The 13,029-nt window shown below is 39.7% G+C and overlaps 1 protein-coding gene across 1 annotated transcript in view; it reads left to right on the top strand.

The window, feature by feature from the left end:
- LOC107094528 (glycerol-3-phosphate acyltransferase 2, mitochondrial-like) overlaps positions 1-11,321 on the top strand; it is a 245,925-nt gene extending 234,604 nt beyond the window's left edge. The window contains exons 22-25 of the mRNA XM_015390210.1: positions 3,803-3,923; positions 4,288-4,356; positions 4,727-4,782; positions 10,855-11,321. Of these exons, the coding sequence (XP_015245696.1) occupies positions 3,803-3,923; positions 4,288-4,356; positions 4,727-4,782; positions 10,855-10,971 (363 nt within the window). The 3' untranslated portion in view covers positions 10,972-11,321. The remainder of the gene's footprint in view (positions 1-3,802; positions 3,924-4,287; positions 4,357-4,726; positions 4,783-10,854) is intronic.
- Positions 11,322-13,029: the final 1,708 nt, after the last annotated feature.

The raw sequence follows: 13,029 nt of genomic DNA on the forward strand, positions 1-13,029 counted from the left end.
AAAAATAAAGAAAAATCTAAACTACTCAACTAGTTCACAAACTTTCAAGCAGCACTGTATATATATATATATAACTCATTTTTATATTAAAAAAGAAAAGATGGGAAGAACAATGCAGATAATATAATTCATCATCCTAATCACAGGATTCGGTAATAAAATGAGTATATCACAATATCATGTTCTCTTTGAAAGTTGCAACCATAAAACTGACAGACTAAAACCTAACCTATTAAGATTTATCAGATAATAAAAGTAAGAGAAAACAGATATTTTAAATCAGAACCTTAAGGTACTAAATGTGAACATAAGAGCAGATGTGTGAAGTACTTAAAAAACAAACTGGGACTTCAGTTAATCCTTCAATAACAGTATTTCACCATCCATCCCTTGATGGAATCAGAGTACGTGTACAACATAAATAGCTTAGAGGCATTTTTGGACCAAAGAGGTATGCAAATTCCAGTCAGTTAATCACTTAATTTAGCTATAACCGACCATCTTTTGTCTTTATAACTGCTTTAGTTCTTTAATCGCAGCATTCAGTGAGGTATCTTAAATAAAGATGTTGATATACATCGACATATTGGCATCATGGACAGTAACCAATCTATTCACTGTACATCCATGAGGAGAAACACTTTCTACCACATCCTGAAGATGCTGTTTTGAGTTGAGATATGGTGCTTTTTGACCCTGTTTGAATACAATGAATGTGTTAGTTTTAAGAAGACTTGAGCTTGGTGACAGTGCATTATCCTGCTGGAAGCGGAAGATTGTTGCTCTGTAATCATTCATATATGGACATGATCTGCAACAATACAATGTTTCTGTAGTACTCCATAAAATATCAATGGAAACCCTCATATAAGCTGTTTAAGTAGAATAGGCTTTATAGAAAACAAACTAAAAAGCAGCATAAATACTGCATTAGTATAGAACAGCTCCTTAGCTACAGCTTTTGTTTAGCAATAATTTTGTCATTTGTTTTTTATTGGAGTTTAAAAGTTTACATCGATATAAAAAAAAGACAAGATCCCCTGGTTCACAAACCAGAGCCCCTCTGGCCCTTGGCTGCGCCTGGGAATCCTGTCCATAAAGGTTATTAACAGGACAGATGACAGAGGGCAGTCCTGTCAGAGTCCAACATGCATCAGGCAGAGTCCAACTTAACACTGGCAATGCAGACCAAACTCCAGCCCTGCTATCAGAGACTGGATATCCCCTAGTAAAGGGCCATTGACTCAGTGACCTCTGAAGTGCCCCCCCACAGGGAACCACGACGGACATGGTTGAATCCCTCCTCCAGGTCCACAAAACACATGTGGGCAGTTTGGGCAACTTCCCAAGCACCTTCAAGGACCCTGCAGAGATTGTCCACTGTTCCACCGCCAGGATATGACCAGACTGCTCCAGGAGCCGGGTTAGACAATCGGCCAGAGTCTCCTCTACAGGACCCTGGCATAGGCCTACCTGGGAGGATGAGAAGTTTAAAATCTCGTTAGTTGGAATGCACCCTCCTTTCACCCCTTTTTATACATGGGAACCACCACCTCAGACTGCCAGTCTATGAGTACTGTCCCCGACCTCCATGCAATATTGAAGATGCATCAGCCACGACAATCTAACAACAGCCAGAACTCTAAGGTACTCAGGCTGGATCTCATCCACCTGGATTGAGGAGATCCTTAAAGTATTCCTTCCAGCTGTGATAGGTGGAAATAGGTTGGGGTTACAGAGAGCAGAGATACAGTCATCCACAAGCCATCAGTTAGAAATCTTTTTCCATTTTAGGGTCATGCACAGAAGATTACTCAGGCAGAAAATTCTAAAAGAACTCATGGGTTTAATCAGCTTCAGAGTTTGACAAGGTTCAGCATCAAGAAAAAAAAATACAACTCAAGGATACGGTCAGGGAATAGGCAGTGGTCAAAGACAGGTAGAGTAATTCTTGGCTCTTGAAGCAGGGCTTGAAACCTGTGAAAGGCAGACAATCTCGCACAGAACAGGGGGAGGGGATGAGCTTAAATAGAGAGCCGCCCAGGTGGGGACAATCAGTGCTCATCAGGACAGGGAGAGTGAGCACAAACAGGGCAGGACTAAAATCATGACATGAGCCGATAACCACACCGTCTGTCCCACTACATATCTTGGGGTCTGTGAGCGGTGGCGATTAGCATTGTGGGCATACATAGTTGTGGTTTTGCAGAGAGCTGCTTCTGCCTTTCTCAAAGTACTTAGACAGCAACAAGCACATAAATGGGCAGCAGGAACTTGAGTCGGGCTATCCGGTTTTTGAGAGAACTGGAGGGTGATAACAATAGACGACGGCTGGCAACAGACCTGTAGCACTAGACGGTAACCCACTGAGGATGTACTCCACCCAAGGTAGGTTCTGGGACTACTGACCTGGATCATCTATGCAAAGGGTGCGCAGCTTTGACTCAACCTCTTGATTGAATATCTCAGTCTGGCCATCAGTCTGTGGTTGAAAAGCTGATGACAGACTGATGTCAATGCCAAGAATGGGGAATTCCATGGAGCCTGAACACTTCTTGGGCCATTACATCTGCAAGATATGAGGCAGAAGGCAACTTGCGAAGAGGTATGAGATGGGTCATTTTGGAGAACCTATCCACCACAGTTAGGAGAACAGTGTTACCTCGGGATGAAGGTAGCCCATCACAAAATCCATGGAGATATGGGACCATGGCCGATGAGGAATAGGCAGAGACCTCAGAAGAACTGCTGGAGGACGATGGGAGAACTTAACTCTTGAGCAGGTGAAACATGCAGTCAGAAAGACTGAGGTGTGTCCTTTCTCAGAGTAGGCCACCAAAACCCAGACTGTACCACTGCCAGAGTCTTTGTTACACCTGAGTAACAGAACAGTTTAGTACAATGATAGAACTGAAGAACCTTGGAAACCATGAAAATTCTTGGGACATTGAGATGAGGGTGGTTGGGTCTTATGACTTTTCTTTAGCAATGAACAGATGATTTATCTTGAGAGGGCATCCAGTTATGATGCCAGGACTGGAAGACTGGAAGAAGGTGAGAAGAGTGTTGAGAGCAGCAGAGAGGAACATCGGGGCTCCTCTTCCCTCCATTAAAGATATTTCATCCCAACGCTGCTGTCCCGAGCCCGTAACATTATAAATGACCCATCACACCCCCACCATGGACTGTTCTCCCTGCTTCCCTCTAGGAAGAGGCTTCAAAGCATCCGATGCAGGTGCAGCAGATTTCAGAACAGTTTCTTCCCCACTGCCATTAGGCTGCTGAATGTTGTATAAAATGGGGTGATAAAAAAAATAAATGCATAAAAAACAAACCTGAATTTTGGAAACTGTAACTAATATACAGTCGTATGTTTACATTTATCACTGCTGCTTACCTTTTATCACTGCTGCACTTTAGAAAATGAATGTCTTGAGAGCTGAACTGAACGAAATTTTTAGTTTGCATGGTAATTTGTGATTGAAAGTATCAATTTTTTGTATCTCTTGCAATAAAACATTTGGTCGATACATATTTATTGAATGCTGAAGTGCATTAGTTGAAGTGGTGAATGCAGGTGGGATTGGTTGCAGGTATTGTAGGTGCTGCTAGGAGTGAAATAGTGAGATTTAATGGTCAGAAATTCACAGGTAGCAGGTTGGAAATAGTCGTTTATACAGCTTACATTTTAGCAATATTATATTTATATTCAACATGCAGTTTACTAATTAAATTCATTAAGGAAATTAATTTTGGAGTTGAAAATTTTCTTTTTTTTCCTCCCACATGTCTACTTTTCTAGATAAGCCAGCCCAAGCAGTGTCCAGAAATGCTCTTCTTCCTCTGCAGAATGTTAGCAGGACATTTAAGGGCATTGTGCTGGACCACCTCGGCATTGGACCGGATAGACTCCCCTCTGGCAGGTAGAGAAAGTCTAGATCTAAAGATGGTCACATTCCTTCACTAATTACCTTGGATTTTTGATGGTTTGGTTTAAAATTGTTACATTTAACTGTATGATTTTAGATTAAAAATAAAAGGTTTGAACTTGATGATGAATTTTAAATCAAAGCACTGAAATAGCTGCAGGGCTGAAAGTAATATTTATGCCCCCAGATACTTATTTTACGACCTTTATCTTCTATGGTGACCATCCATAAATTTCTTATATGTTATAGTACATTGCTGAAGCATAAAGAGCCCATATCTATGATCTCTGAGAACTGTCAGAAACTTGCCTTGCTGGAGAAATGCCTTTATTTTTCCTCTGTATCTTTCCCACTACAGAGGAAGAATTTCTGTCTCTGATGCACTCTAATCTCTGTGAAACAGCAAATCAGAAGAAACAGCACTATGGTGAGCCCAACCTGACATTCATTTCCAACAAACACACACCCGCACTGAGATCCTCTGTTTCTTTGTTTCATAACTGTAAATGCTTGTCACCTCGCCTTTTCCTACTGATTCACCGTGTTCTAAGCAAAATCTGCTGAGGCCAGAGAGGGAGGCTGCTGCAGCTCCCACACTGACCCTCAAAGCTCTCATATTACAGAAATAACACACAAGATGGGGAGAACCTACCCAAATGGCAGCCCTCAATAATACATAGTATAAAAATTACAGTCCCACTGGTAGAGGCTTTGTTCTGTTTTCCCGACCTCATTTTCTATATTGGATATGTGCCTGTTCTTTTGATTCATGTGTGCCTTTGTGCTGTATCTCACAGAGAGCTGCTCAGAGGAGGCGGCGCGCACTGCAGTTAGAACACTAATAGACCTCGGGGTGAGTGACAGCCTGCGTCTGTGTGTGTGTGTCTCTCTAAATCGGTCTGCTGAGAATTACAGCTCCGCTCGGTGCTGAAGCTTCAGGTGTAGCTCAGCCGTCCAGTTACTCATGCTTGCTGCTGTTCTGTCCACAGACTGGGTTGGTGTATCGGTGTAGAAATCCTTAAAATTATTGTGAGGTGTTTTCAAAGTTTGAAATATAATTGTTGTGCTCTCCTGATGAGTTTCTTTCTTTTATATTCAAGGTTTCTACTAAGTTTTATAAGTTTGAAAAAGTATGTAAACTGTTATGATATAAACTCACACGTATATTTATTTTGCACTTAATCGAAGACTTCCTTCTTTCCAAATGCTGATTTGTTTTTCCCAATTACTTGCATGTTTACTTCTCGCTAGCATGTGTAATATGGTACTTTCTATCATATTTTTCTGGTATGGTAAATAACAAAGCACTTAAGTTGACAAACAAATGTAACAAAAAGAAAGTATAAAAAATAGAAATAAAATATAATAAGCACATGGCACCATGATTCTATTGGAACGCCTTTGTATGCAACAAGGTTTTTTAATGTTGGCATTAGGAAATATCAAACAGAGAAACATACTGAGCATTATTTCACCACCAAACTCATTGGATGATACTTTCTCTCAGTCACTGTGCACACAGTTTTCTTATTCAGAGTCACTCTGAATAAGGAATAAATGGCACAAAGAAGAAACGTCTGAAACTGAAGTTTTAGGCTGGACGTTAGCGCTATTGTCTCTGCAGACTGGTCCTTCTCGATTCTATGCTATTTTTCCTTGTGTGATGTGTTATCATATACTACTGTTTTATCAAATCCACAGTTTTCCGTAGATAATTTAGCTTCTGACAAGCAGTATAATGTTTGATTTAATGTAAAGAGAAGACAAAAAAAGGCACAGTTTTAATTATGTATTAACTACCGAGGAATGAGAGTGCAATGTGCTTCAGGGAATCCTACAAACTGTGCATAGATGAAATGAAATACAATCCTAAACTTTAACTATTAACTAGACAAATTTTAGCACTAGGAGTCTAGATTAGTATGGACCGTATTTGACATAGTTTTAAACTAACTGTCCATGTCCAGTGCTGTACACAAAAATCTCAATCTGATTGCATATTCACTCGGCCAGCAATAGAAATCAATGTGATTCTGCACAAATATGGGTTTCAGCTGAGAAAATGATGACAATGAAACCACATTTTATGGTTTCGATTTACTTACATTTAGGAAACTGAATACATAAAAAACAGGTTTGTATCAGATTTGTTAATTAATGTTACACATTTCCCTCCTAATCCACTGCAACACCTTTTGATAGTTATCATTTTTACTCTAGTTTTACACTGAACAAGAACTAGCTCTGATTCAGCCCCAAAGGTTTAAACTGGTTTATAGCTCATCAATTGAATACCCTGAGCTAAACCTATTATATAGATACTTTCTTACTATTGTGCAGACTTGTCATTAGGGGTGTAAATCACACCCATCATGGCGATTCGATTCAGTATCGATTTCCTGACCCAACGATTCGATTATTTTCGATACTCAAGAATGCACCACGATTCGATTAAACGATTAATTTTTTTAGACCTTACAGGCTAAACAAAGTTTCATGCTTGAAATAAATCAATAAAAGCTGTAATATCGTTATGCATTTTTTTTTTTTTTTTTTTACAACAGCAAATAACAGAAGTAGAAAACTTGCATCAAAAAATACTGCAAAAATACTGCACAAAATCAGTGCAATGAGTGCAATTCAATACCTCTGCCCCAGACGTCACCGCCCCCTTGAGAGACGCTCCGCTGCTCCTCTCCCAAATTGTAGCTGACCGCAAACAGTGCCGCAGACAGGAGGCCAGCTTGTTTTGTTTTTATGACCGAAATTGCGGAAAACAACTCGTGAAGTTTGACCCGCTAGAAGAGCGAGGTGCACGAGAACGCTGGGACCCTTTTTCCACCTGGATCTATGCTCTTTTTGGCCCTCATGTCCCTCTGTCGTCGGACTAAACTCGCCCCCACCTCCTCGCCACCTCGGCCGTATCTAGACCCACAGTGTGTAGCACAGACCACGCTTCCATATTGAGCATAATTTAAAAATGTCTGTGTCAAGCTTACTGAAACACACTGCTGTAAGAGTATAACCAAGAAGCGAGGTAGGAGGGCAAAATAGGTTTAGCGTCACCACAGCACGGGAGGGAGAATTACTCCCAGGAGCAAATGGATAAAAGACCGGAGGAAAAAAAAAAACATGATTCGATTATCTTGCGGACGTGTCGATGCATCGGATCGTCGGCTTTTGGATCGATGCATCGATACAAAACGATTATTATTTACACCCCTACTTGTCATTCATGTGATAATCCAATCCCAGAATATAATCAGTGTGTAGTTTTTGATCGAATACTATAATAACAACTAACGGAAAAAAATGTAGAAAAAGGCAAGTTGCTCCTTTATCCCCTGCATATTTAGTCTAAATGTAGATTTAAAAAGGCAGAATAATAACCAAGTGTTCCTGGGAATATTTTTATATCAAAAGCAATTTTTGATTCTGATGTTAGAAATGTGTAAAACCTTGACCTTCGTAGATTAAAAGAGAAACTCTTTGCATATCTACTTTACTCTTTGGAAAGCAGAAGTCTAAATTGTGTCTAAAAACTGGCCCATATGTTTTGGTCTTAATCAATGTTGGGTTTTAAGTACTGCAAAGTTGGTGTTGCCTTAAATAAATCCTGGTCAACTCACATAGCCACAATTAATGTATTTCCAGAGCAGTGTAACTTCTGTGTTTCAGCTATGCTAAAGGTCCTGTGAAGGTTGAGGATAGTTAGAAAGAGACGTCAGGTAGAGAACTCAAAAGCAGGGAGTTATCTTAAAGAGGCCCGTTATGACTAGCCTAGCTAGCCAGACTGATACGACGTATATACAGTGCAAAGTCTGGTTAAGAGCTGGTAGAGCTCATTTCAAACAATGGTGTAAATATCGTTAAGCAGAGGCAGCAGTTGCTTATTGGCCCACAACCTCTTAGGGGCCCTGTCACTGACACCTGGTGGGTCCCCTACGCAATTGTAGACTAGGAGGTCTTTTTGCAGATGTAATGGTGCGAAAAATTCTTCTTATACCCACCTGACTGACCACACCGGACTGTATTTATACCGCAACATATGCCAGATTTCAACATTATGGTGAGCTGTTTAAACACGAATAGCAAAGCAGACAGTGGTACTTTTAATTACTATGTTAATAACTGTGTATAGTTCATTAGACGGTTGGTAGAAAATACACTCATATAATATGGTTCGATAAGCATCTCCCTGAAATTAGTTTTTGGAACTTGGGATGTCTCTAACATGTGCTGTTGCGCTGTCACCAATGATTCCATTCAAGGAGCGCAGTCACTATTTTTCCGTGTGTGATGTGTTATCATATACTACTGAGAATTGCTTAATTGTATCTTGGCCGATTTATGGAACTGTCACCATGTCCTGAACCTGTATCACGTGTTTTACTTCATATGGGGCCAACTCAGATAATGTTGCTTATGGGCCTATTGTTGTGTCGTTATGCCATTGATTCCAAAGGTGGGACTAAAAGTGTCAGCGTCATGAGACTGGAACCAATCAGATAACTATGAACAGGATGAGCTGTTTTGGTAATTTTGTAGTCTGAAAATTTTAAAATAAAAAAAAAATATTTTAAAAAGAAATTACACCAAAGCTATCCTTTGTTGAAGTCTTAATGTTTGCTCATGTCACTTAGAGCATTAGAAAGGGTTCATTAAAACATTGCTTCCCTTGGCCGCATCATGCTAACTGAAAAGCAGTAAGGTGCTGAGAGTGACACATCATAAAGTTCTGCCTCCAGGGCTGTGATTGGTCACCAGTGGTTTACAAGACTGAATAACAGGGAGTGCACTTCAGTCTGGCTGCACCAGGCTATGTTATGACAAACCAAGGCTTTCAGACCTGCTGAATAAATATGAGACACAAGACGAGGACAGAGCCGGTGACCCTGACCTGCTCTGGCAGGTTTTGTATCTTCTTTAGCGTTTCTAAAATCCTTGGATCTGTTTAACCGCACATTAAAAGTTTTGAGGGGCTTTGAATATGACAAATTAGTCAAAGCAAATAATGGATTTTTTGGGGGGGGGGTTCCTCATAATCACACTGAGGTAACATAGTGATGGGTACCTTGTGCTGTAAGATCATCCATTTTCAGCTCCATCTCTGTAGCAACATTTTGAGACTCCCTGCAGAAGATTTCTAAAAGGCCACAATAAAAACTTGCATTGAGATGTAACTGTTGTCATCAGGTTCTGATGGTTGTTGCTTGAACATATAAGTGGCGTCTTGAACACATTCATGGTGTCTGACTCCTTCTCAGTATTGTCCAATGAGCTGTTCTGGGATAGGTGCACCTCAGAGGCTAACTGAGACTTTGAGATAATGAAGTCCGAATGTTGAAGAAATGTCCCAGCTTTAGGTGTTTGGTCCAAGAAGCTGTTGTTTAATGTTTTCAGACTGTGTGATCCAGGTTTTGTTACTCTGGCAAAAAAAAAACAAGCTTATTTGTTACCTCCAATAAGTTCCAAAAAGGTGATTGTGATCACTAGAACTTATTCGTACACAGAATGTAAGCAATGCATTAAAAACAGCCATAAACAATAAAAAGAAGACATAAAACCAAGCAACAATTACAGTATATTGAAACTGGTTCTGAGAGCAGCTTAAGTGTTAGCATCATCCTAGGAGTGTTGAATGTTTCCAAAGGAAAGCCGTAAAGATAAGAGGAATGCTTCTCAACCTGGACTTGGAATCGGCAAGTTGCCAGTCCTGCTGGATTTCTGACCATTCCCACCCTCTCCCACTGCATTAACTCCCCTCCCATCAACCTCTGCCAAATCTCGACCGGTTTCAGCAGATTAAACCTATAAGACTAATTCCAAAAAAGAAGATTTCAGGATTTATACACCTTTTTGGTTTTAGTGATATGATTTGCAAATAGCTTTCCTAAATAAAGACGGATGAGTCTCGCTCTAGTTATGAAGGCATTTACTTTACCAAGAGTTATTGCTGATTTTACCAAAGGAAAAAATCTGCATACTTGACTGAGGTTAAACAAGTAAGATGAGCTATTTTTAAGGGACTTCTCTAGTGGCACTTCTCCTGTGGGTAGTGAGATATGTTGATGTAAAGAAAAAAAAAGTACTAAGCTGAACTTTGATTGGCCCAGATAAACTATGCATGTTTGTTGTGAGGGATTATCAGGCAGCAGCTTTCAAAGGCTCTATAAGTTGTTTTCTCATCTAGTTCAAGATGGAGAAGAGAAAATGTTTTGATTTGTTTTTTCTTTTTTCTTTTTTTCCTTTTGCTGATGAGAACAAGAGCATCTGCCGTCCCTGTCTGCTTAGACTTTAAAAACGGCACATAAAGATGAGAAATCCAAATCCCAGGCTGACTAATCTGCATCATCTTTAACACTGAAACCTAAAGAATTAAAACTCCCATTTACGACAGGCAGACTTTTTAAGTGTGAAAATATAAATCTGTACATGTCACAGGTTTCCCTTCAAGCAGTCAGTCTCTCTGAATCAGTGTCTCAACTGTTACTTCGGAAGCTCCATCTTTAAAAAATAGAGCGTCATTGACCCATATATCTGGAAAGATCCCTCGTGGCAACTATTCAGTTTAATATTGAGGTTATCAGTCACCCTTGTCTTTACTGTCAGACGTCTTCTGCTGCATCTCTGGTGTTTAAAGGACAAAACCAGAAATGTCTCCCTCTCTTTTAGCCTCATTATTTTAGATCTTGCTCAAAATTTATTTTGCTAATTTTATTTAACACCTCTCATTTGTTTTCCGTTATTAGCTTTTATCATTTTTGTTTAATAAAGCCCTGTGCAGGATGCAGTGAGGATGAGGGGGATAAAGGGAGAGCTCCTCTACTGTTAAAACAAAAGCTGCAGAGCATTGAAGCAGTGCATATGGAGTGCTCTTTATTATTATATTTATGTTCATTGTTTTTGTTTTTTCTTTCTCCAGGTCCTTCTGCAGATGCGTGAGACAGGAGGCATCTTCCTTGGTGTTAGTCCTTTGTTCCAGTTGTCAGAGAACAGGCAGAAGCTGCAGTGCTTCATCTCACAGTACCTCTACAATTAATGTTGTTAAGTGTGCAGAATGACTCAAGGCCTTGTCTTCGCTTTGTTCTGCTGCAGAAATTTGACCTCACTCTTTGTTCGTGTCACGAAAAGCCTTTGTTCTGTTAAAAAAAGGCACACTTTGAGTTTAAGAGAATGTATCTTTGGTTTAATTGCATTTCGTATTTTATTCTTTTAAGTTTTTTTTTTTGCTGTAGGAGAGGATTACAAAGCTCCTGTCATCAGCTGCAATAGAGATGTTCCAAAAAGTAACTTCAAACATGTTTATTCTGTTATTGAAACTGTTGAAGTTTTGTTTCTTGTTTATAAAATGTTTTTTCTGATAATTTTCAAACTGTGAATAAACACTAGTTCTTGGTTCATCCCAAATTCAAGTCATGCAAAAGCTGGCTGAACTCATCGAGGGGGCATATCAGATATTTCTGAACAAGTCATTTTCTTTCTGGGGATCTCTCCCATGAATCTAGATACCTTCATGCTGACTCAGAACTCTGGACATCAGGATGGGGAGACTGATCGATCCATCGCTCTGATTGGAGTTTTATCTGGCAGCCTTTAATGTTCACTGTGTATAGCTGACTATTTTTACAGTCCAGAGGTAGTGCAAATGTTGTTCCGCTCTTAAATCAGGAACAAAGTCTTAGTGATTGTGCGACTTCACTGCCACCCAGTGCCAGATCTGAGTATCGAAAACACATCTAACTACAGCTAGAGTCAAGTTTTGCTAAGAGTAGATGCTGCTTTTTAAAGGGCCTCTTTTGCAGATTGTATTTACAGATTAAGGCAAGGAGCTATTTAAAGACTTGTCTTACAGTCCCTCACTCACCCACATAGATACTGGCAGCAACAACAATGGTGGCGACAGTTCAAAGGGTTTTTCCTAAATCCGTCCTAGTCATTGTGTCCTAAGGCAGAACAGGTCAGCCGCCTTGCCTGTTGTTGGTGGTCAAATGGCCTGATGGAACTGTGTGTATGGTTAATGGATAAATGACTGAAGGTAGGGTAAAGCGCTTTGGGGTTCTCCGACTTGATAAATCGCTTAGCAAGTACAGCATAATTACTATTCTTATACATGTTAGCATATTAATGGAAAGTTGTGTGTATATAAGCTTCAAAGAGTGCCGTATATTGTGATCCTAAGGCCATGAGAGTTTGAAGGAGATGAGGTGGTTTGAGGTGGGGCTCCAAACACAGCTGTTTGTATCTCATCTCCAGTGGACAGTGGGTTTTAAGATGTGCAGGAGTCTCCAGGAACTTCCAGGACCAACTCCCCTGTGAGAGATGTGATGCACTCTATGCCCTTCAAAAACCACCGATCCAAAATGGAAATCTTATGTTTTGCCACTTATTTACCCCAGTTATTCTGTGATTATGATGATATATACGCTGGTCAACAAATTGTTTCACTGTTGGCAGTACAAAGGGCTTATGGTAGAGCTCGCCTTTCCTTTTTCAAATGCTGAATGTTAAACAGTAATTTTGCAAATTCTGTGCTGTTTATCATTTAACCTATTTCAATCAATCTTGGACTTTTTTTCTTCCACCAAAGTAATTGTTTTCTACCTTTCTTGTTACAAAGATGTTGCCTGAAAGTTTCACACCAACCTGCTGAATGGTCCTGGTGAAAACACAACTAGTTCCTGATGAGGAGTTGCTCCTGGAAGACACTCTTGCACATCTTAAACCCCTCTACACTATTATTGTGCCTCCCACAGTGATGTTCTCCGTTTTTCAGATAATTTGAGACGTGTTAGTTCCAAGTTATAATGCTAATATAAGGAAACACTTTGTCCAGCTTATTTGCACACATTGCTTCACTAGTTTAAATATTGTTTAAATAGACTTATTGGTCATCAAGCTGATAGCCTTTTTGCTGAGAAGCAAAATTAAGAACCACAAAAACTAAATTTTATCTCTGCTAAAAGGTCTGACCATCACTATAGTCTCCATAGTTCTAGAAATGAAAGTTGATAGTTTTAAAATGGAAGAAATATCTTAATATTTCAGCTAAGAGTACAAAAAGAAATTGTTGGAAGAACTTTTCTTTTCCCTGTTTAAA

Source organism: Cyprinodon variegatus, unplaced genomic scaffold (genome assembly GCF_000732505.1).
Source record: "Cyprinodon variegatus isolate N-32 unplaced genomic scaffold, C_variegatus-1.0 Scaffold488, whole genome shotgun sequence".
NCBI lineage: Eukaryota > Metazoa > Chordata > Actinopteri > Cyprinodontiformes > Cyprinodontidae > Cyprinodon > Cyprinodon variegatus.